This window comes from Excalfactoria chinensis, chromosome 2 (genome assembly GCF_039878825.1).
Source record: "Excalfactoria chinensis isolate bCotChi1 chromosome 2, bCotChi1.hap2, whole genome shotgun sequence".
NCBI lineage: Eukaryota > Metazoa > Chordata > Aves > Galliformes > Phasianidae > Excalfactoria > Excalfactoria chinensis.
The window spans coordinates 34,002,054-34,027,642 of NC_092826.1; the positions used below are offsets into that span (position 1 = coordinate 34,002,054).

The window sequence follows — 25,589 nt, forward strand, 5'->3', positions numbered from 1 at the left end:
TGATTATGTAGGTACTGATATAGAAATATGTTTAACACTAATAGTGAGGGATGGAGCAGAGAGTATGCAGGAAATAGAGCATCTGTGCTTTCATACAGGATGTGAATGTTCTACTTTGAACTAGCTCTGACGAGCATGCCAAATGTTGGAAGGGGAGGATTTCTCCCTTTGTTGTTGTTGTTGTCACTTGTCTTCTTCATACTTGGCTTCTTAACTCTTCTCTATGGGTTCTTGCTTACCTTGACTCTTCATGTGTCATCAGCAAGAGCATGAGATTATAGATGATGAATTTTGGTCACTCCTGGAGGAGGTGCTTTAAGTGAAATACATACTGGCCTTTGCATCTCACCTATGGGAACAGTGTAAGACAGCACTGAGGCTGGAGACTGCTCTGCATTAACAGAAATGTCAGAGAACAGATCTGACACATTTAATAGACACTACTGAAACAGAACTCTACCAAATATCTGTGCAGACAGATAACAAAATTATTTAACATGAGAACATTCCTCTTTATCTCTTTCTCCCTGCAGACTTCAAACCCCCGTTCCACAACAGGGATCTCCTCAGTAACAATATAAGGTTTCTCTTTTTAAATTGGTAGGGTGGAGCTTTTTCTCTTGGTCTCTTTCTCAGAAAAGGTTAGACAGTAGAATTAAGTTAGTTTTAGTCATTCTCATACTATGGAAAATTTTAGGCAGAATTTTCTATATGAGGTATAATTATCCACTGATTCAAGCTAGGTGCAGACCACCAGGTACTGAACAGCAAAACAGCTGGACCTGAGAACCTTATAACAAATTATACACATACCAGGTTCTTCTGCTTTGGTTTCATTTTAACTTTTGAAGTAGCCCTGGTCCAATCCCATGAGATAAATGCCTGTTTGGGGCTCTCATGCCTGGTGTGTCCTACAGCTGCTTATCTTCCAGTTTTGTTTCATGCAGAAGGAGATCTTTGCTTGATGTGAACCACAGCACTGAAAGTTTTATCTGGCTCTCATCAGAAACATAACACAAATATAGGTGCATGTGAACTGTACGAAGGATAACATTGCAAGAACTCTAGCAAGGTTATCAATGAAAGTTAGCTTGCCTCCCATGAGCTCTGTACACCTTAATCTTACATTTGCTTGCACATGGGCTCCCTTCACATCTGTGAAGCTCAGAAACAGAGTTTCTGCTTTCAACAGAATTCAATTCAGGGTTCAGCAGAACTGTGAGTTAATGATGCTTGCCTATGCTCACTGCTTCAGCGTGGAATATACACGTGACTGCTCACTAACAGAGAAATGTCAAAATGGGAACATCCAGGACTTAATTCTCATTTTAGAATGACTGATAAATGAAAAAAGTCCTAAAGTGGATAAGTAAGAGAAAAGTGGGAACTGAGCGAAGCTTTTGCTCTACAAAGAGAGTCAATTGCAGTTTATTCTATGACTAAAGGTGAATGATGGAAGATATAGAGGAGGAAAGTATAGAAATTACTCTCAGCTGAAAGATATTAATAATAAATTTGGATGGAATTAGATTTGACTTGTTCATGTGATGCTATCAGAAATGAAATTAGACTCATTTTAGAAAAGGTAGCTTTGCAGACTGTGATTCACTAAGGTGGCAGCAGCATTCTTAAAGCCACTGTATCTGGAAAAACCCAGTCAGTAAAGTCTAATTTATTTCTTCCTTTTTGTTTCCAGTCCTTTATATTGGGATCATTGCTTAGTCTGAACTATGCATTTAAATATTACTAATTCACACAGTGCTGACCATGCTGCCTCAGGTCAAAGTGCAAAGCAGCTCCTAAATTGTATTGTCTTCAACTCCAATGTATACTGCCTGCAGTGGCTTTGGGTATTAGGCAGCTATAGGGAAATTCCTCCTGAATTATACCCCAAAATATTGTCTGAGAGTATCAATCTTGAGAGTACACGTGTTATGTAGAGCTGTATTTTCAAATGAATCAAGTAGTAATCAAAACATTAAGTTTTACTTTGAACTAAGATGGTGACCATTTTAAAATCCCCACATGTGGGAAGAAAGAGTAAACCTTCTGCAGTTTACTCATAAATATTTATAGGATTATTCAATCCATTGTGTACTGAATAACCAAATGAATTCTCATATAAACCAGCTCAGCTTCTCTGTTTATACAGTGTATCTGACTGAGTGTAATTAGAAAACATTTATTTTATTTTTTATTTTTTATTTTTTATTTTTTATTTTTTATTTTTTATTTTTTATTTTTTATTTTTTATTTTTTATTTTTTATTTTTTATTTTTTATTTTTATTTTTTTTATTTTTTATTTTTTATTTTTTTTTCTTTAACTAAAAAGGAAGCTATGTGAACCAGGCATAGGATGTGAATTTTGACTTAGTGTATTCATGACTGGGGTGACTGACAAGGTCTACTATTTCTGAAAAGCACAAACATTCAGATTCAGCCTTCTTTTTGCATATATATTCTGGTTGTTCACCAGCATTCAGTTTATTTTCCATTGAAAATTCTTTTTTCTGCATATCAGAAAATCATAATCTGAGCCACAGACTGAAACGCTGATTTCAGCAACAAATTGGAAACAGAAAACTAAGAGATGAAAGGAGTGGGAAAGTAAGTCTATACTGTGCAGATGTACTTTCATTCTCAAGAGCCTCTGTTTCCTCAAATGAAAGGAATTCTGCCTCAAAAAAGGGTTTAATTCACCATGCAAATGTGCAAAACTTATTCAAGGCAAAGTCTTTACATATGCTATAGGCACAGATGATGTTCCATGTAAAGCATCACTTTTATCTTTATTGTTTTGAATATGTTGGAACGTTAAGAATGGATTCACTCCAACTGCCACTTCAAAGTTGCACAGATAATCCCACATCCCTCTTGCTTTGTTTGCATTTTTAATTTTCCTCAAGTAAAAGCAGATTCAAAGACATTTATTCTCTGAAAAATGTCTGTATAACCTCCTTCAGAAGACCAGCTTGTCTGCAGCCGGGTAAGTTATAAAGTTCTTAACTCATTTGAGGATATTTTTCTTCATGTTTTACTTATTTTATGTGATAGAGCGTGTCAGTTTCTCACTGGACGGAAGTCACCAGTCACTACCACACTCAAAAATTCTTCTTCTGTACATCATGGAGCCGTTAATCTGTGCAGCAGGTGTTGGTAATGAAACAGGAGAAGCAAGATGAATCGAATTGTTTCTGATGCCCATGACAGTCATAGTCAATAAAAGCAAGGTCAGATTCCAAACCAAAGAACATTTTTGCCTTTTCTGGCCCCTGAACCTGAAAAACAGGCTTGAGTGCAGGCAGCTTGTCCCTAGTTTCCCTGTCATCCAGCTGTAGTCTCCATGGGCCAGTGTGGTGGTTTACTCAAAGGAGAGAAACAACTGCAACTGCAAAATGCTTTCATTTATTTGTGATGAGTACCCAGGTAACAGCAGAAAGTAAGCAGAGTAGGTCTGGTGCCTGTTCATCTAACAGCTCAGGCCTTTCTCTTTGAACCAATCTCTGTTCATGTTCCAGAGGGGATCCCAAAATATAAAGTCCTCATCTTTACAACAAGGGCTAACTCCTTCTGCTTGATGGCATATGGTATGGAATATCTCTTTGGCCAGTCTAAGTTAGCTGTCCTGACTCTGTTCTCTTGGGCCCTCCTGAAGCCCTTTGCTGTGAACGGCCTTGGCTCTATACAACACTGTTTAGGAGCAACCATAAACATCAGTATAGTAATATTGTTTTTCTTATGGAACCAAAACATAGCATCATGCCAGACACTCTGAAGAAAAGAACTCCTTCCCCACTGAAACTAAGACAGTCTTTCACAACACTTTTATTAAATTATCATTTTGATTCAGACTAACATCAGAATTGTGAAGAAACACTGTTACTCATAATTTCTGTTTGTATTTTTTCCATGTGGGCAATTGTTTCAGTTGAAGCTTTCTGCCTATCCTCCAAGGGCAAGAAGAAATGAATTTACTTTTCAGGCTTCTATCTTAAGGTGATTTTGTTCTCTCAGAATTGTTACTGACATGTGAAAAAAACTTACAAGCTGAAAGTAATTCGCATCAGTCTCCCTTTCAAGACCACTAGCAATCTTACCTGTTCAAATCATAATCAAACCACAGCAAAGAAATTACTCAAGCATCAGTTTCACTCTGTCACTGTCTATTATGAACCTTCAGAGAACACAAAAATCCTTACACAAACTTATTCCTAGCCATAAGCTAAAATACCATTCTTCTCACTTCTGTTTGTCCATTTTCATTCCATGACCTGAAACTCATTTCTTTTCTACATAAAAGCACAATAAAATTGCTTTTTCTCTTAGACAAGCCTGACAACCACCAAATATATATATATATAAAACAAACAAACAAACAAAAAACAAAACACAAACAAACAGAAGTTTAAAAAGAAAAAAAAAAAAAAGAGAAATTCATCACGCATCTCTACCTTCACTGCTACTGTGATATAGTAAGGCATCACTTCTTAGGCACTCATAAACCTGTGTCTTAACTGTACTCATGCTGTATTGCCATTGTTATCTAGATACTACAATCTGCAACCAATGTGAATGAGTCTTGCGGTTATAACCCTCTCCCTCCTTCACTGCCTTCCTTTTCTGAATCACAGTGTTGCAGCACCATCTTCTCTGAAGGGCACTGAAGGAGCAAAAGAACAAGTCTGGCAGCACCACTAAGTTTTACAAGAGTTTCAGCAGTACTAGAGCATGAACTAAGAACAAGTATACAGATATATTATAGAATCTTCCTAAATCAAAACACATTTTTCAAAAACACCTTGTCTTTCTGTGAGTAGTTCTGAGAAGAGCACATACGCACATTGACCTTTTTCCTCAGTGAAAGCCAAATCATGCCCTCAAACCTCAAGGAGTCTGAGTTGTTTCACTCCTTGTTTAGTGAAATCCCAGCTCGGCGATCTCACATTTCCTTAGGACAGTGTTAGTGCAGCACTTAGAGAGTGTTGCAAATCATCTGGGACTGTAAAGTCAAGAGGGAAAAATAGAAATATTTCTGCAGTCGGGTCACGTTCAGGTGGCAAATTTTAATGTCAGAGCTAGGCTGCAAATTCAGTACATGACTAAAAGAAAAATGTCCCATAGGTGAACAGCTCACACAGATATGATTTTTAATCAGTGAATATTTTCCCCAATATAAGGAAGACCAGTCACATGGTTATCAACATTGTAAGCAGAAGGAATTATTCTAATGACAACTAGTCAGCACAAATCTATTGTTGTTAGGATCAGGAAGATTGCAGTGTGAGGCTTGTTGCTGGTGTGCTTGCCTTCTTTACAGCAAACATGCACACTCAGGCTAAGAAATCGATCCACTTTGGTAAAATATCTTCTCATTATTAAAAAGTGTGTTTGCATTTAAAAATGAATTAGAAAAAGCAAAACCTACACAGCCATGTGAGCACTTCACCTAGAGAAGGAGCTCATTTCTTTGAGGGACTTATCAGCTTTGCAAATGGAGTGGATGTGATACAGCATGCTGCTGGGGACACAGAAGGGCTGTTTGCATTGCATTGCAGCTCGGCAGAAATGTACTAATATGATTCCATCTTCCAAGATTACCCAGATTGCCACAGAGGTTCCTAAAAGTTTGATGGTATCTGGAGAGGTACGAAGAGGAACATCTTTGGAGTACTGTACTGCTGCTCAAGCAGGAATTTCCAGGATCTCTGGTATCTCAGTAGCCCATCAAACAGCTAACAGAACATATAGTCAATAGAGCTTTCCTAAAGTCCAAAGAGAATATTGCTTGAAAATTACCTCACTGAAGAATGTTGGGTTTCTTCATTCCCCAAAAAACAACAAAATTGCTAATCTTTTTTTTCCAGCACAAACAGTTCTTTCTCTTACAATTTCTAAATCCCCAGTGTAATATGATTTCAGCATCTTGATTGATGTGTCTACCTCTTACACTACCTTTTTCTGCCAGCTGGGATACTGTATTGGACTGGAACAAGCAGCCACCAGGCTTACTGTTTGCTGGGCCACTGCAACTCCCAGTTCAGTGTCAGTTCAGGTTATCTTGAAAAACCCTGGAGGCAGATCTGAATGAAAATATCTGACAGAATTATCGTGACTAGAATGCAGATGTATAGTTAATTATACTGCTTGTGTCATGCAGAGGTAATTTCAAGTAAAAGTTGAAGGTAAAAGAACTTGTTATTTTCCAAATCTTCCTTTTATCTCTCATGCTTCTGTGCTACTTTTATCAAAACACTCATGAAATTCTAAAACTTAAAATTAACAGTGGGCTTTCATTTTTGCCTAAAATATTTTTCTTGTAAATGGGAAAAAATCATAATATTTTCACCATTTCACTGATTTATTTTTTTTCCATATAAAATGCTAGAAAAATGCCCTAGTAATTTTCATGTCAACAGAAAACAGATCTATATCAAGTTCTGCCATATGTCTAGAACAATTTAGCTCTCATATTGATTAGCTGACAAGGTGAAGACACTACCATACTGCTAGTGCTTAAACTGCTGTCCTCTATCCCCTCACCTTTAACCAGCTCCTCTTCAGGTGTTGTCTAATTCTTTCACAAATCCACATCATAACAGTTAATGAATAAATGGACATGTAAATAACTATGTTATCAGTGATTCCAAGTCCTTTTAAAAAAGCTGCTTGAAAAAGCAGGATCACCTATGGAAGGAAAGCTCAGATAGGAAAAAGCCATAGACTTCTCTTGTTATTGTCTCAGGCAGTTACTTTATTTATTCAGACTGATAATTAGGCACACATATACTTGTGTATTTTCCCAACCTATTCATTGTCAAGCACAATGCAGTCTAACTAAAACTAACAATAAAGGACAAAGTAATTTTTAGAACACAGGTGCAGATGCAGTCACTCACTAACTTCATTTCTCTTTAATGTATATCTTTCAACACTGATAGCTTGATATTGGCAAAGGAGGAATGGACTCTATGCAGCCCTGATCTAATCCTATAAATACTGGAGAATTTGCACAAGCAGAGATTGCAATAAATGTATGAGACAGCTACTACAAAGTCACAGGATGATATAAGCAGTCTTCTCTACAGTCTGGTTCAGAAACTGAAAGTTCCCCTAAGTGTGCCCAGGCTGAGTAAGTTCTTCTGACTTTTAATAATCTGGTTATCACTTTAAACTTACTAATGAGTCTTGGAGAAGATAGGTCTTCCTGGCTATTATTATTAGGCATTTCTTTCATACCTCCTGTCACCCCTGGCATAACGATGAAAAACCATGAAACCATGACACCCCCTTTTGGAAAAAACATTATCTTTGCACTGTCTGCAGAGCTCAATTTTCTATGCCAGTTGTGCAATTCTTTGTTTGCAAACTATTTGTAATTTGAAAGTTACAAGCAAACATTCAAGGAGAGATGTAATAGCTTTAGGGCTACTATATTTTACTCATGCATCGTTCCTGTAGCCCTTAACAGAAAATTGCCTCATGTTTTTCTATCACATGCTGATGTTGACTGGCTTTCTTAATCAATCACATGTCACTTGGGGAAATGGAAAGAGAGTAAGGAACCTGGCTGAGCACTGGTGTCAGCTCCTCCAGGGCTTTTCTTTGGAGAACAATGTACATGATGTGTTCCCGAGCATCCTTTTCTGTCCAATTATAAAAATAACATGGCCATAACTAATGGGAAAAAGCGGACTGCTGCAGTACCTTGGAGGCACCCCATCACATATTGATATAATTAGCCCTTTTGTTACATCTAAATGAATAAGAAGCAAGCTGTAGCTCTGACTGCCAGAAGGGAGGAGCAAAAGCTCCCTTACAGTCTCTTTCAGAGCAACTCCTGGAGCTTTTACAATGACATGGAGAAGGCAGTTCTTAACACTGGAGATACAGGAAGAGCCATCCAAATTAATTTAAAATGGATTGAGACTTATGGCTCAGTAGTAAAAGCTTGGTCAGTGATCTGAACATCATTAAGTAACTCCGGCAATGTTTTTGCACTTACCCTCTCTTTAGCTTAATACTCAGAATGTTTCTCTTGATTAATTATTTACACAAGAATCCTAAGCTCAATTTGAATGTCTATTGTGCTAAATAAGGTTGTTAATTAAATTGCATTTTTCTCTGATGAAAAAAGCATTTAAATTTAACAAATGTCTTAATTCATTGCAGTATTACATCATCAACTTTTGGCATATTCTTTGGAGATGGGAAGGTAGAAATAATTCCCAAAGTGAGGCAGCCCAATGGGGATGCTATGAGACAGTGGCTGGGCATACACATCTAGTACAACAGATAATTATGACAAAAATAAGAGGAATAAACTAAATTCATGGCAGGGATGACAGCATTATTATGAACAATCATAACAAAAATAAAAATTCATTATATTTGAAATGACCCTATTTGGATAATTTGTTTTTGTTTTTTTGGCATAATATACAGAGGTTGCAATTTTTCTACCAGCACTGAACACATTATCAAACATTCAGACACTGTATGGAAAACTGCCTTACAAGTTCATCGCCTAGAAAAACCACAATATTTATAAGTTCAAGAATTGAAAAGTGCACCAGGAAGTGCAATTTCCAGGACATATACTTATTGTTTAATCCAAATCCTGGGAGACAGTGTCCAGTTAAACATGGCTTTGTTATCTCTTGCATGCAGGATAATCATTAGACATATCCAGACATGAAGTCCTCCACCTCCAACTCCTATAGAGAAGTGCAAGCTGTCTTCGCACTGTCTCATTGCTGTACACACACTAGATAAACACCCAAGTAAACCATTATTGAATGAAGACCTACTTCAAGCTCCTCAATAGTTTTAGACCCAATGAGCTCAAGAGTAAGGAGTTTTGGACTAAAACAGCCCCACTGCTTTTGATACCATCTTCACTATTTATGCAAAAAACAGACCTTCCTTGGGAACCATAATGAGGCCAAGTATAAATGAAATCAATTCCTAGAATAAATTTAAAAACATCTCTCTCAATCTTTGGCTTCATACCCAAAGCTCAAAGGACTTTCAGTTTGTTGTTGTTGTTGTTTGTTTGTTTGTTTGTTTGTTTGTTTCTAGCTGTACATCAAGAAAGTACAGCAACATCAGATGAAATGTTGTTGAAAGGCAAAACATTCATAAACAGCACCACACACAAAGCCCCACATCCATGCTCAGTTTTCCATTTGGAGAGAGGCCAGCAGAACTACTGATACAAGACAGACATATGTAGCTTAACACAGGGCTGGTGGTGCTTACACAGTGCCACATAAGGATGGTTGGAAGAATTTAACAGAGTAGAATGCTTCTGAACTGAAAACCACTTGTTTTAGCTATCCACCAATATGGATATTAGTAAGGATTTCAGTTAATGAGATCCGCCCAGTATTGACTGTCTGACATTGTGTGCTGTCATAAAACACCTCTGCAATTGCTAGATGTCACGTCATCCTACTTAATCATGTCAAAAAGGTTGATCACTAGCTTCTGTACCTGAGATTACAAAAGGTAAAATATTGGTATAAACCAAAGATTTATATACTCCTTAGCTAATCAGACCCTTTAACTAGTTGCCAGATCCTTCCTAGGTCCACTCTGAGGAACGAATTGCAGCTGGAGATTTGCCCACCATGGCTGCATCAATAGAAGGAATTCCTTGTATGCCTGAGAGTGTTCCTGGCACTGACACACAGTCACTCAAGCTGCCACATGGCTTGAGTTCAGCCTGTTCCAGACAGCATTCTCCCAAACTGTTCCCAGCAGTTTTGTTTGGAAGAACAATCCCAGTATTATTCCTGTTGAGTGGCTTGAAGGCACTTGTGTATTCTGTAGACTGAGACCAACAGCATAGACATGAGTTGCCCTGAGCCAGCTGGCCTCAGCACCCAGTGTTCTTGGCATGCTTCCGTGATGTGTGTAGGTGCAGTCTGTCCACCTTTCTGAAGAACTGATCACTTATCCTGTGGTCACAGAATCCAACTCCCAACTTTGCTACTTTTGAGTAGGTTTGGCTGTTCTAATAGTTGTGATATTACAACTTAATTACATACAGTAATTCTGCAGAACGGAAGTAATTTTTCTGGTTGTACTGTGGTTGTACTGCAATTAAATGATCCCTGTTGATTACTGATTGACTTTACCTTAGGCCAGGGTGTTTACTGCTTTTAGCACCACTATGGATAAGCTTCATTTCTCTTTATCTCACTAAATCACATCTTTTACTGACTTTGTAGTGCAGTGAAAATGAGGTAGACCTCCAGGAGTGTTTTCTGATTGGTGTGTTTTTTTGTTTTTTTGTTTTTTTTTTTTTTGGAGACTGCTCCTCATTCATAGGTCTTGTTGTCACCTAGGGGCTATACTAATCAATACTGACAAGAGCACCAGACAGTCCTCTGCTAAGTAAAGCAGTGTTTTTCTTCAAAATATCCTGTGTTTGGTCAGCAGTAGCATGCCAAACAGCTTGATTGCTTTGAGTCTTTTGGTAGGTTTTGTTGTTTATTTGTATTTTCTTTTATATCTTTTATTTCCTACAGTGTTCTAGATTCTAGGAATGGCGCTACCATACAGTGAAGAGTACTGTCATTGGACCTCAGTGGAAAGTTAAGCTCACCTTGTGCAATGCAGTGACATGAGAAGGTTATAACTTGTGTCCCCTGAAGCACTCTAGTGTCAGCTTTTCACTCTGCTAAAATTGTTTTGCTTTTTCAGTACTGATGAGATTACACTCCTGCCAACTCCAGAACTACCCCCATGAACCTTGGCTTGGGTGTTTCTGCTTTACAGTGCAGCTGTGGACAAACTTACTGTGATACAAGCTTCAGGTTCTACTATAAAACTCTCTGTAAAGGCCCCTCTCAAAACTACTAATCTGCCATGATTTTTACTGGAATATACATTCACTTTCAAAAACTTCAGGCTTCAGTAAAAAAACCTGCATTTTAAATTTAAAGGTACTGTGCAGATATTAATAACAAGATGATGTATTATGCATAAAATAAATGTAAATTTTAAACACAATTTAAATATATTGATTTTTAACTGCATCTTACTCTCCAATATTTCCCTTGATTTTTCCCCAACCTAAAGAAATGCTTAGACCTTTAATACTCAGTTCATTTCAATAGTCACGTAAAATAAGTAATAAGATACAAAGCTACTGTTTCACTAGTAAAATACATTTTCTTTGGAAACAACAATAGAGCAAATACAGAAAGAGACTTAGAGTGATGGAATTAAATAAATGATTATGTAATCTTTTCTTCAAAACTGGATCTAATATAGTTACAGCTGGAGATCTCTGTGCATATAAAAATGTTTTATACCAGTTTAAAAATAAAATTAAGATTTCAATAAAAAGCCACATTTCAGAAATTGAGAACTGTAGTGAATTAAATACCTGGACAGGTATCCAATATTTGCTCCTGGAGGGATTCCTTCTTAGTGAGGCTCTGACTCCCTGTCAAATGGAACTGCTTACCTTCCCAGTCATTTGGACAAGAGTTAGCATGATAAAATGATTTGTTATGGCAATAAATTTTTTCTTACATTAGAAAATGGTTTATTATGATACTTCTGCTACATAAAAATGTTATGAAAATAAGAGGGTTGTAAGGTTCAAAAAGGCATGTTCTACTTTTGGGTCTAGATACAATGAGAAGAAAAATAAGAAGGGCTACATAGCCAGCCTTCCAGCAACAATTCGGTACTGTAAAAGGACATTTTAACTAACAACTGAAATTAGTATCCCAATTAGGAAAACAGTTATGCATCTGAAATGAATGGGAACCTTCTTGGGTCAACAGAAAATTAGAAGAAAATGAAGCAAGCCTGATAATCTAGGTGGTGACTTCTATCCTGTGTGACAGTAAATTAAACAAGGCTAAATTACAACTCAGAGTGGAAACTGATGTACAGATTCCTGTGCTAATCACAGTGTCTCACAGATGGGATAAGCAAGATAAAAAGACTGGAGGAAAGCCCTACTTTGCATATTTTAACATTGTGTATATCAGTCAAAAGCAATATCTGAACCTGGCAACTATATAATTCCCAGTCAAGTCTTATAAGTCCCTGTTAACCTTTGAACTTGCAATGTACTGTGTACAGAATTTATGAGTGTTCCAGCCAATCATTCGCCACATCAGAAATAGGCATCTTATATTAATGTAATGCTGCACAAATTATTAAACCATTTTTGCATATTTCCATACTAGCATTTCATTATGGCTCAGCTTTTTGTGCATGGTGCCCCTAAGATTTCATTCTTGAACATCTAGCCTGCCTGGACTCTGTTGCCTTTCAGAATCACCTCCAAAGAATCCTGTTCTCTGAATAGGCTGAAGCCTGCCCCCTGGAAATCCAAGGTTAGTAGTTCTGCTAATTGCCATCCTTTCTTCAGTTATAATTAAAAAATCAACACTATCATTCCATAATTGCTCTTCCAAGACAACCTCCAGCCACCATATCACTCAGAGCTTCTGTCTGCAGACAGTAGGACAACTGTGGCATCTTCCCTAATGGACTGTCTAACCATCGGGAACTTATCTTCCACACACTGCAGGAATCTCCAACACAGTTTACTCCCTGCTGTAGTGTATTTCCAGCAGACATCTGGAAAGTTGAAGGTCCCAATGGGACAAAGGAAGTCCCAATGGGATAAAAGGCCATTATAGAATATTTCATTTGTCAGTTCATTCTGATTAGGTGTTCTGTAGCAGATTCCCCTAATAATATCCACCTTCTTGCCCTTACCCTGACTCGATGCTTTTATCACCATTACCCAGATCCATGCAGCCAAAGCATTCTTTACCATACAGGGCTAGCTCAACAACTCTACTTCTCTGTCTGTCTCTGCTGAAGAACCTGTAACTATCTCTCACAGCACTCAGGCACGAGTTGTCTCACCATTTCATTGAAATGAATGAATGACTTATTCCATTAAAAATATGTCATTACCTTGAAAAATAAAATCTGAGAATTAATTCAAATTAATAAATGAGACCTGCCCTAACAGTCACTCTTACTTTGCTAAGTGGCAGTGTTTTCAGTCAGTTAGTACAACAGCATGAAGTACTGGATAGACTAGGAATATCCCGCCTTTCTTGTTAATCATATCATGGAGCTTGTCTTACCAGCAGATATAGTCTGAAGACCATAACTTTTCTCATGCTATCCAACAAGAACTGATTGTCATGGTTAGAAGCACAGATTACAAGCATTTGTATTCTGAGAATAGGCACAGATATCTGAGGTGTATCAGACCTATGTGCAATCACTTCTGACAGACCATTTCCTTTGTACCACTCATAACTATGTAGAGGATGAAAGAGATACTACTTCTAGGAGATCACACAACATTTGTGCAAACCAAGCTTTTGAGCTCAAGAAAAACCAGGAATTTGAGGAAAGGCTGTGGCAAAGACTGGTCTCCTGTTCTCAAAGTAGCTCATCCAGACGTAATGCTTCCCTGCACTGCCCACAGCCCTTAGGTACCTAGTGGCTCCTGGCACATCTCAACAGCTGTGTAATAGACAGCAGACTTTCTCTAATGACTTGTATTGCTTGTAGTTTTGACTGGCATTGCCACTACAAAAAGTGGATTCCGATAACCCGGAGTCTCAGGAAAGAACAAGTAACATGGTTAAATATAAAGGAGTATTCACATTCCTAATATTTCTGTGACCTTTTTCAAGTGTCACATTTATACCTCACTTCGGGAGAACCTAACCTGTGTATCATGTAAAATATATTTACATTCAGGACTAAATAAATACCATCAGTAATTGTGAACTTTGGAAAGGTTTAGGTAAACTAACTTTGGACAAGTCTGATCTTCTTTTCCATACATCTGAATGAATGAGATATGAGAACTTAAGATGGTTTTCACCTCTTTCAGCAAAGGCCAAAAAAGGAACTATCCTAATTTGTCACCTACACAGAGCTGTAGAAGATATAAGCAAAGAGAATAACGATGTACATTTTAATAATGTGACTATCATTCTCTAACTCAGAATACAATACAATTCCAAATCTGTGTTGCTATTCATCAACCACTACATTACCCTGTCAAGAAAGAGGCACACAAGAGCTGAACTCGGAATGCAAAAAGATTGCTAGAATCTGACTACAAGAGGAAATTAGGACTTACAGAGAGGAGTATTTGGATAGCGCTGTGAATGACCTCTAGGTACTGGAAATCAATTATGCAGCCCGTCACAGAGACGTAGGAGTAATCATCTAGGATGCCAGGAGTAGAAGGACGCACCACCCTTCGTATGCAGCCAGGCCCATGTTCCCGCCACCAAGAACGATGCATTGAGATGTTAAAGGTCATGAGATCAGTTTCCTAGGAGACAGGGAGGGAAAAAGCATGAAATCCTCTAGTTCAGTATTATTTAAGATGAAGAAATGGAAATAAAAAGTGGTTTTAATTATTGAAAGGAAGACAACATAATTTACCTTTCCCTTCACCCACATAATTTTAACATGAAAGTAGATCATTGAGAGGGAAAAAGGAAATTGCAAATGTTTATCATTTAAGCTCCTGTCCAGTAGAAGAACCATCATAGCAAAAATAGTATAAAACAGTGCATATCCTAAGACTCCATGAACTCCATAGCTTAAAAAAACAGCTTTATTGTCATTTAATTGAAATGTGAATCAATAATTAATTCTTTGATCAGGAAGTAGAGAAAATCTTACTCCATGGTTCTAGAAGTGACCTAAAATAAACTTCCCCCATATTTTGTTAAATTAATAACTACAGAAAAATCAGGTATTATTTTAAATCGGGCCAAGTAGATTGTTCCTGATACCAAACGTTCTAATAATAAGCTTTCTGCAGTCAAGGTGTCTGAGACCAGTAAGGAGCATCTCAAACCAACATGAGGTAATTGACATCAATTTGTGGACAATTTTATATTTCAAAGCATCTCTTTGGAGTTTGCTTTCAAACGAGAGAACTCACGAGTGTTTATTGGCTGAAGACTTGTCCTGGGAGCAAAAGAAACCATCTCGATACAGGAGACTTGGAGATGGTACCATTGTATCCCATGAAGGCAAGATGCAGCCTGGCAATTTCCTTGCTTGAAGTTAACAAGAATCCATTTTAATGCCAAACCAACTTCCACACTAGCAATTAACATGAAATAAGTAATACTTTAGACAATTCAGATATAGGTTTCCCCATATCAGTAAACTTCAAGGTAGTTGTAATAATGCATACAACATTGCTTGACATAGGCCCACAGATTTCCTTATTCTCATCTGTGCCAGTTTGTGAACACTGCATGTACACCAACAGTGATTCACTTGTATATCACTCTGAAAATCTGTTCTATAAGTTTATCTGTGACAGTTTCACACTGACAAAAATGTTTGGTGTAAATTCTAGGTTCTGTCTCAGTTAATTGCCTTTATACTGGCCGCATTTGAAAAGTAACAGGTGAATTATATCATGCCAATATCTGTAGCTGATAGCATTAACAAATCAGCTGATGTTTTTACTCTGCATAAGCTCTTTACCCTTAAAATGAAGATTTGTAGGATCAGTCATTCACAGTTGATGAAGCATTTGTCTTTTGACATTGTGTGTTGCTCTTTGATACACTTTCAGCTGCACTACAAAAATGATCTACAAAATATGAAGTTGACAGATAATTCAGTGTAATGAAAATGTAATTACAAATACAGTCATAGGAAATAGCAGAGGCTTTCTCTGTACAACAATGCCAAAGATTGCACAGTGCTAACAAGAGCTTTTAGAAATCATCAAGTGCAGAAAATGCCATTTATCAAGAAGCAAGCACATACTCATCTATTTTGGTAACTCTTTGTCGAGTGCAGAAGAGGATGATTTTCAGGGTGGGTTAGTCTGTCTCTAATGCTGCAAGTTAATATTTCTTTATTGTAACTGTGGGAATAAATAGCAAAGTCTCTACGTCTGGTGTTGTCATAGCTTTCTTTGCCCTCATGGTTTGGTGTTTTTTTTTTTTTTTTTCCCCTCTCTCTATTGTTTCTTTGTGCTTTGTTTTGGTTTATAAGTTTTATTAGCTATGGCCTGTGCTCATGCTTGTGCTTAGTTCACAATCAATGGCAAAGAAAAACAGCAAACCTAAATAGGGAAACAGCTCTTCTACACCTTGCCAATACCTTTAAAACACAGTACCTTTCCATATAGTTGCATTTGACAATTTTACGTAAAATCTTCTGTTTCTGAAATACTGCTACGTTAGGTTGCTGAGAAGATTTGTTGTTTTTTTTTTTTTCTTTTTCTTTTTTAATTGCTTAAATTTATAATCATACTTAGAGATATCTCCCTGAGTTTTCTGACCATTATCTGAGCTCATTTACTAGGAAAACAGTGAACAGGAGGCACATCTGCAGACTCTTTCATGTTTCAAAGCTGCTGGTGCTTCAGTAAGGAAAGGAAACAGCACTACTATAGCAAAAATTATTTTATCTGATTAAAAGGAGATGTCATGACAGCACTTGCAGCTGCTGCTATTATCATTATTCAGAAATTAAGGGAAAAGGCCATAAGAAGAGCGCTTCATAATTACTTTTCACTGTGTGCATTACATCCTGAGTCTTCAAACTAAGAGATAATGGAGACAATGAAGGCCCAGCAAAGACCAGTTCAAGAAACACAAACAGAACCACTCAGTGCATGAGCTTGACCTCTAACACATCACTTCACAAAATGGCAGCCATAAGCTTTTTGAGCTGATAAATGTTAAGCTGCCAATCAATAAATAAAAGCCTAAAATAATAATAATAATAACACTCATCTCATTTTTTAGAGATTTTAAAACTGTAAAGTGAGTTGAATATTCCAGGCTTTCAAAGAGTATCCTATATCCTTATTCTTCTCTTCAGAAGCATGTTAAATTAAAAAACTCTACGCTTGATTGTACAGGTTTTATATATCAGCATATTTCTAAGACTGTTTTATTATCAGTGTATTCAGTATTTGGAAGCTCTGAATGATGGAAAAGCTGCTGCTCAAGTGGATTATTCTCAATCATATGGTTAATAAAAGTTAAAAATTCTTAAGAAAGTACAAGCAAATTCTTGAATTTCTTTCAGTGGATAATATGCTGCTTTCCAATGTTAGAGGCAATCATGAAGGAAATACTTATAACATGCTTATTTTACATCATTTGCTGAAGTTTAGGCTGTTTATTTCTCATACATTTGATAGTGTTATGTTTGATTTCTGATAATATTTGATAGTCCGAGACTAAATTCCAGACTCTGCACAAGAAACATCAAGCTGACTCTGGTGAACCAATTGGGGTTCATTTAATAACTGAAATTTGAATCGTAGAATGAAAATTGCTGTCTTCTGAGCTATGGATACACAATATGCCTTAACCTTGATTCCTTACATCAGCAGGTAAACCGAACAACCTCACTTAGTAAACCTGTTAGATGCCATAAGCTAGGAGTGATTCGAACATAGACAATAGAACTCACAGAAGCAATATAAAGAAGGGAATCACTATTCTCCCACTCCTACCTTTTTCAGTCACTTTTTCACTTTTTTTTTTTTTTTTTTTTTTAAATGCCAAAACTGCTTGGTTTTACATAGTTCTCCATCATTCACATTGTGGATGACCTGCTGTGATAAACCATGCAAAACCAATCCTTGCATGAGGTGGCACTTCTAATGGTCTAGGAAATATATGCAAATAACAGATACAATCTGTACCAAAAGCCCACATAATTCAATATGTGGGACAGAAGTAATTTAGCCTCAAACCAAAACAGGATTCAATTGTGTTATTACCCAAACAATTTTATTTTGTACACAGTGGTTGTGAAAAAATAGAAAGCATGGGAATAAAGGCTTGATTTAGAACAAAATGTTGCAATAACATTACAGTTAATTTCAATATTGTCCTTTATTTCTGATTGGCTCTGCATTCTCCCTCTCCATCCTGAGCTGAGGAATACAACAACTACCCCACTAGAAGAAAAGGTGAATTCCTTGCAGGAAATAAGCATATGACACAGCGAGTCCTAAATTTAAGAGTATGTATGAGAGCCAAAAGACATTAAAATACACCATAAAAAGACTTTGGAAAGTTCTCTTGAATGTTAAGATTGCCAACAAGAAAAATAACTCCCTTTTTTGAGACTAACGAGAATGTTCCTACCTGTTTCCAGGTACACTTTTAAAGATTAATAGGCCAGTTTAGGTAACTGCTGTTCTGTTCTCTGCTTTGCTTGCTTGAAGCAATGCAATTGCTTGTGATACTGCCAGCTCCTGTTGTTTTATTGCAAGTCTGGTTACATTCAGTGTTTTTGTTAAAACCTTCATTCTCAGAGACATGAGATTACGATAAGGATTTCAGTCTATTATAAGAGAGTGAGCTGAAGAATAGAAACTACAACAATCACAAGCCCTACTGCAATGCACTTCCATTCTGTGCTGTAAGTGGTATTATTTGATGCTTTTCTTAAACTTTAGTTTCTGGGATCCAGCTATGAAGCAACTGCAACACCAGTTCAGATCATGGCAATTGTCACCAACTGCACAAGATAGTCCAGTCTTGGAGGATGCTCATGGATCTTCCAGGGCATAGAAGAGGACTGGCTATTCTTTTTTAACTGCCCGATTAATGAGTTCAAATTTCACATGCACCCTAGAAACACTATAAGTTGAATACTCCTTATGATTTCTAATTTTATCAATCAACATAACACATGGTTGATTGGTACTTCTGTCAGGAAATCTGAATACATGACTAAATCTTCAATATTAAAGTAATCCTCAAACATTCACACAAAGCAGAATTCTGATTTGTCCTCTCCAACTATTTTCAGATTTTCATAAGATTATCATAGGAACAATGATCTCTTTTCCTCTGAGATATTTTCTCTGTACTTAGTTTACACTCATAGTCAAACTTCCAAGTTTTTTGTTTGTTTGTTTGTTTTTGTTTGTTTGTTTGTTTTTCCCATGAGATTAATTACCAAAATTTAAGGATATCCATCAACTTCTAGATGAGGTCATACGAGTCATGCCAAGGGAAATCAGGGAGATGCTGTGCCTACTCATTTTTTTCTACAGGTAAGAATTTTCTCACACAATTTCTAGTCGATTGGGTCTAATATGATGCCACCAAATGTATTCTTTATCCAAGAGGGAAAGATACAATGCTCTGTTACGAACTTCAAGTCTAAGCAAATTACTTAATGGTCCTGTAAATAGATATTACAGAAATCACGTCACTTTAAGGGATGAATGAATACAGAGAAGTCTAATGATCCATTCATTCTTTAACATCACTGATTTGTCTGCAATCTATCATTCAATTTTTAATATAGCCTGCTCCAATAAATAAAAGTAAAATGAGACTACTGCAATGATTCAAGAACATATAACTGTTTGAAATGGTATTTACATTTCACTGCCAATTTTGAATTTGAAGAACAATATGCTACTTCCAGAGAGACTGAGAGTGTTGTAAATGGCAGCATGACACAGGTTTAAAAGATAAGTGATATCAATACCCCTTCATATATTTACTAATTCCAGTAAATCAAGAATACTACAAAAACTGCTGCCCACTATATATACACTATTATCTTTCAGTTTTTCTAAAAACTGCCTTAACAACAAAGCCTTTTTCTGCGAGCTGTTGAGTATCTACAAGTTCTAATACACTTCAGAGATCATTAACCTTCACTATAAACAATAATTGCAATAAGTAGCATATTTATTTTGCACTTTATTTTTAAAGCCACTTAAAAAGCATTGATATGAAGATGTCAGTCTAACTCCAGTAGCAGCTGAAAGTCTAAGCAGTCTATAAAACCACTGAGCTGATTCAAAAAGCATGCATGCAAGTCACTTAATTTTAACAAGCATCCCACTGACCTTAGAGAACTACATATGTTTGCTAGATTAGTGCCAGAAAGGAAGAAGGAATCAGAAAGATTCGGAAAAAGGAGGGGGGAAAAGAAATAAACAACAAAAAACCCAAATGATTATATTCCTACTAATCTAACTGTACATCTTGGCAATAGAACAGAATTTCTTAGTACCTCCTATACAGAATTTGCAGCTCATTTATCCATGGACAGAAATGCTTTGTCATGTTTTGCTCTAAGACTCTAACTAGGAATGTGAAAACAGTCCACAGATAATTGTAGTGGATGTTAATATTTCTCCCAGATACAACTGGCAGTGCAGAGACATACAGAAACTCCATACAGCTTTGAATTTGATCACTCCATCCAATTTTGGGACAGAGAAGCCCACACTGATCTGAAATTCTGATCTTTTGATCTGAGTTGATGGCATCACTGCAGATGGGTAACTATAATGGTTCTCTGACTTGCACATCTATATATTAGAAATGCCTTCACTGCCCTTGACTGAATTCTGCTGTCCTGTTTAGGACCAAAATAGATTTTGCCTACTTGATATTAAGAAGAAAACAAACCACCACAGCTATTTATGCAGACACAAGGGCATTCAGCTATTCACAAACCATAATCAAGTAAATTTTTGCACAGCAGGCAGACCATGTAGAAGGTGTACGTAGTTTGACAAACAGAAAACAAGGTAAACATCCTCATACACCTGCATCTGACAGCCCTTTAAAAAGACTGAAGTTACTTCTGAATTTTTCTCTTGCCATCAGGAAATGCAAATGTTGAATAGTAACAACTTAAGATCTGAACAGCAAAAATACAATACCCTTATGTTGAAAGAAAGAAAGAAAGAAAGAAAGAAAGAAAGAAAGAAAGAAAGAAAGAAAGAAAGAAAGAAAGAAAGAAAGAAAGAAAGAAAGAAAGAAAGAAAAAAAAAAGTGTGAACAGCATCTCATTGTCTAATTTTAGATTTAATTCAAGTACAATGCCTTACACAACTTCTTGAATTCCAAGGAATATCTATCTCAGAAAGATCACAAAGTGGAAAAAACAAACAAACAACAAAACAGCCTCCTAACAAACATGAAAACTCATAATAATTTGATGAACAGTGTACATGGATCGCATCTCCAGTATGACTTCTTTGGAATTCTCTTACTAAAGAAAGAGAAAACCCTAAGCAAAGGAAATCTGTTCATGTTGATTTCTGGGGGAAAGTTTAATTTTTTTAAGAACTGTATTTATGTAGATTGTGCTTACTTACAAAAGGGAAGCAAGAAATAAAGCAAAAACTCAAACAGAAAAAAACCCTCTATTAATACAGCATGAGTAAATCACACAGAAATAAGTCACAGACTACCACATTCAAACACTAGTCCCAGAGTGGCAGTATTTCAACTAAGTTGGTATAATCAAATTAGCTGGATTTCTACTAGCATATAAATAATTATAATGCTTTAGAGGTATTTTAGCAGTATTTTATTTTTTGAAATAGTGCTACAGGATGCAAAATAAACTGAAACGTTAGAAGAAGTTTTGTAGAATATAACACAGTAATGACCATGGTGGTGACTATCCCATTTCAATAATTTAATTAAAACTAATTTTTCATCCTTAACTCCTGTAGCAGTATAGCTCAGCCCGAGCTCTTACTTCTTTTATATTGCAAGATGGTCTGTCAAGGGAATAAATTACCCTGAAAAAACCATAGAAAGGGGCATTAATGAAGTTACATTTGAATGTTCACTGCAGGTACAACTCAAAGTCCACTCAATAATTTGTTTTGTGTGTGGTCTTTACAGGTTCTTTCAAGAAAATGAGAAAGCCTGCTTACTTACACTTCAGAAGTTCATTGATACATGTGGACAAAGTACCACCCTGAGTGTAAATATACTGAATTCTGACAGAGACCAACTAAACTTCTAGAAATCCTGAACAAATAACTAGAACTCTAGCAGACAAATGGTGCAGGATCACTGATATCAATCACTTACTCATTTCTGCTCTATTTTTGTTATTTAGTCCGTTTTGTCTACTTTGATCTGTACAGGAAACAGATGCAAAAGTTATGTGAATAACATCTGGAGATGCATTTGTCTACTGAAACCAACATATGTTTCTGTATTGATTCCACTAGAGTTAAGAGCTCCACTCCATCTGCATTACTTTTGATTCCCGCTCTGCTTCCGCTTCCACATTCTATGTGGAAACTTATTCTTGTCTTCTAGACCCTGCTCAAACTCAACTCAGGCATGCTGGGATGCTAATACTATCACAGTTATCTTTAATTCTGAATACAAGAATAAATGATCAAGAAAAAATGAAAACAACAATCAACAATAATCTACTTCAATTCACAGTATTTAAAGATATTTTTATCTGAAAAAAAAAAAATAAAAATCTTCTTTTCCACTACCATAAAAAAAATACAGTCACTGGAATTGCTCCCTCAGAAGGCAGCACAAGACTGTGGCACCATGGAGCTGCACCTTCTTTTATACAAAGTGCATACTCATCTGCTACCCACTACTCCTTTTTTAAAGCTATGAATAATTACAAAACTTTATATATTATATAAACAACAAGATATTAATAGAGTGCTAGAGAAACATAATTCAAAGCTAATGTTGTGCTCCAGGTGGAGAAATATTCTCTAGAAAATCTCCATTCTTTACCACTAAAGCTTTGACTTCCAGATAAAAAGGGCAGTGGAATGCATTGGTGCACCTTCATTAAAGCCAATGCAGCTACAAACATTTAGATTGCTAAAGAATTTGGCCTTGGAGATACTGTCATCAAGAGAGAAGAGAAGTTATGCATTAGATTCTAGTCCATAAAAGCCAATAATAGAATAAGAAACATCAGCTGCTCTGAATAATGACAGCACCCCTTGGGTAATTAGAATTTCTGAAATGGCAACATTCTAGGTATTAATGCCATTGGCATTTATAACAAGGGAGTAATTATTAGAAGTTTAAAAGTCTCCTGTGACTGAGATTTACTGTTAACTTACAATCAAATAACTTGTGTCATCATATTTTATTCATGTCTATTGCTGTGACTAATTCCAGGGGTCTGACTGGAAAATTACAGACTGATACTAATATTAATTTGTTAGTATTTAATTACCAGCGTGTCCAGAGAGGTCTATCCTTTCATATATGTATACATTGCTTTTTGGTTTTAGAGAAGCATTTTCACTGATCTTTACAAATAAAGATTAGTTGCCACTATAAAAACTTAAAATATCACAAATATTTCTTACTCCTATTTCAGTTCTTGATTTTGTGAAGCAGATAAAATACTAAAGCTACACTAATGCTCCATTGAGATTGTTGATTAGTTAGTTCAAGGTCCATTGCAGGTCTGCTTATTATGAATTGATAAGGTTCAGGTTTTACCTGAAGTCTAGTTGTCTACAAAGAGGGGAAAAGTAGCTCCAGACCATCTCTACTTCTGCAAAACCTTACAGCAGTCTAATCCATAGCAGGACTTTCGTTGCCCCCTATTCCATCAGTAACTGACCAGTACAGTCACTGTACTCTGCTATATGTAATTGTGGAGTAATGGAAGTCAATGACATTATCTTCAGCTACAACAGGAACACACTTAAAAAGGTATCTATTAAGACTGAGTTTAGAAAGCAACATAAAAAGGAGGCAGCTCACCCTTTCTGAAGGCTGGTGAGGTCTTAAAAAGAGAGCAGTTTTTGAAGAGAGAGATACAGCTTTTCTGGCTGCTAACTCTTAAATGAGGGCAAGGAGGGGTGGACCTTAATATGATATATCCCTTATATGACTTAATATATTACAAAGTGAGGGCTTTCTTTTGTCTTGCTCTGTTGTTCCCATAACTTAACTATTACACAATATTCTTCATAGGTTTGACTATAATTACATTAAAGTCTTACAGAAAACTTTTGATCACATTGACTCTACATATGACAATAAAATCCATTCTTGATTAGTAAAAAGAGAAAAAACAAAAACATTTAAACCAAAGAAGTGAAAAGATGCCACTAGTTCAATAGCCAAAAAGGGGGAAAAAATAACATCTTTAACACACTTACTTGATGGAAAACTAACTGCTGATGATACAGGCTGGGACTTAAAGATTGTTATTTTTTAACCACTGAAAATTAGATTATGATAGTGTCCCAAAGGAAAAGAGTTTCTGGTTATTAAAGCTGTTTAACATAGCTCAGAGAGCTTTAAAGATAATGAAACTTAACAGAATAGAAAGTGCTTTTCAAGTCAGTGACCTGAGAATAAGGTGTACACTGTTCTGAACATGACTTGTCACAAAAATAGTCATCTGGTGTAGTAACTGAGCCTTCTCCAATTAGAAGGTCTCCCTAGAGTACCAAAAAAGTGTCAACAAGCAATATCTAGCATCATTCTTTAACAGTCCCGCTTTGACTGTAACTTTGACTCTCCAATTACTATATATCAAAACGACATTTTTAAGGATCTTAATTTATATTAAAATAGAAGGATAAGCTGATACAGCATTGCCCCTTGATAATAATCTTTTTCTTTAAGTAAAGAAAATAGAGGGAGATTTTCATGGATGGTAACGGTCTCTGAGTCAGAAACTCTCTCTGAGGAGAATGGCAGTGAAAGAATCTTAGGCATCATAGAGACGAGAGATAAAAAGAAAGCTTTATCTCTCTTTATCAGTTAATTAGTTAAAGCTTATGTTTAATTTTACCAATTCTTACTACTCATTACATGAATCTAATTTACAGAGACATGCAGTCCATTTAAGCATTAATCTGAAGCATTTCAATGGCACACATGGAACACTTTTCTGAGTATCAAAAGGAAACCAAGGATTAGACTCTCAGGAGAACAGATCAATCCCACTTATCTTCAGTAGGTCTAAAAGAAGTCTAAAAATTAAGTACCTAATTTTACTCATTTTTCTATTCCTCTTGGAAAGATTTAGCTCTAAAGGGCAGTTGTTCCTGCAATAGGTATTTTAAAGATATAAGATGCCTCTAGAGGATCTCTTCTGCTGAAGATGGAAAGAGACCCCATAATCAACCTAGACTAGTTGAATATGATTAATCCTCCAAAACACTTTGAAATGTAAATCAAGATTTTAAATCTAGCAGACAAGATCTGTGCTAGATTCATTTACTGAATAAATGTTTATTTATTTATTTATTTTCCATCATTTAGAGCTACTGATGAGGATGATTCATTTATATGTAAAAGTTGCTTTCAAATACTGGAGAATAGCATATACTCAAGTGACTACTTCATATTTCTGAAGTGAAAAATTAAAATAAACATTTTAAGGGAATGAAATAGACTGGTTTTCTTTAAATGTAGTAACCATATTAACAATTATTAGTTATAAAATGCTCAATTCCAGAATGACTTTTCTCTCCTTTTATTTCAACATTGGAAACCTAATCCGGTTTCCAGCTACAAATAGCATTGTTCTGAGCCCTTCATTTTTTGAAATATGTTGACAAATATGTGATAAAGTAGAAGAGAAATAAAGTGACGAAGGAACAGAAAAGACTGAGATAAGAGGAAAATTTAACAGGATGAACTGTCTTCCACTTTGGTAGACATTAAGTAAAGGCAAAATATCACAACCATCTGTAAGTATTCTGAAATGTGTAAAAGAGCACCCAGCTGAACTTCACTGATTGAAGAGTGGTTTCTGCCTGGTCTCTTCCAGAGGAGAGCAG

General features: G+C 36.2%; 1 protein-coding gene across 2 annotated transcripts in view; it reads right to left on the minus strand.

Annotated features, from left to right (window-relative positions):
• Positions 1-25,589, minus strand: part of NKAIN3 (sodium/potassium transporting ATPase interacting 3) — a 302,386-nt gene that overhangs the window by 54,322 nt on the left and 222,475 nt on the right. For both annotated transcript variants that reach the window (XM_072328620.1, XM_072328621.1), the window contains exon 4: positions 14,148-14,345. In XM_072328620.1, coding sequence (XP_072184721.1) covers positions 14,148-14,345 — 198 coding nt within the window. The remainder of the gene's footprint in view (positions 1-14,147; positions 14,346-25,589) is intronic.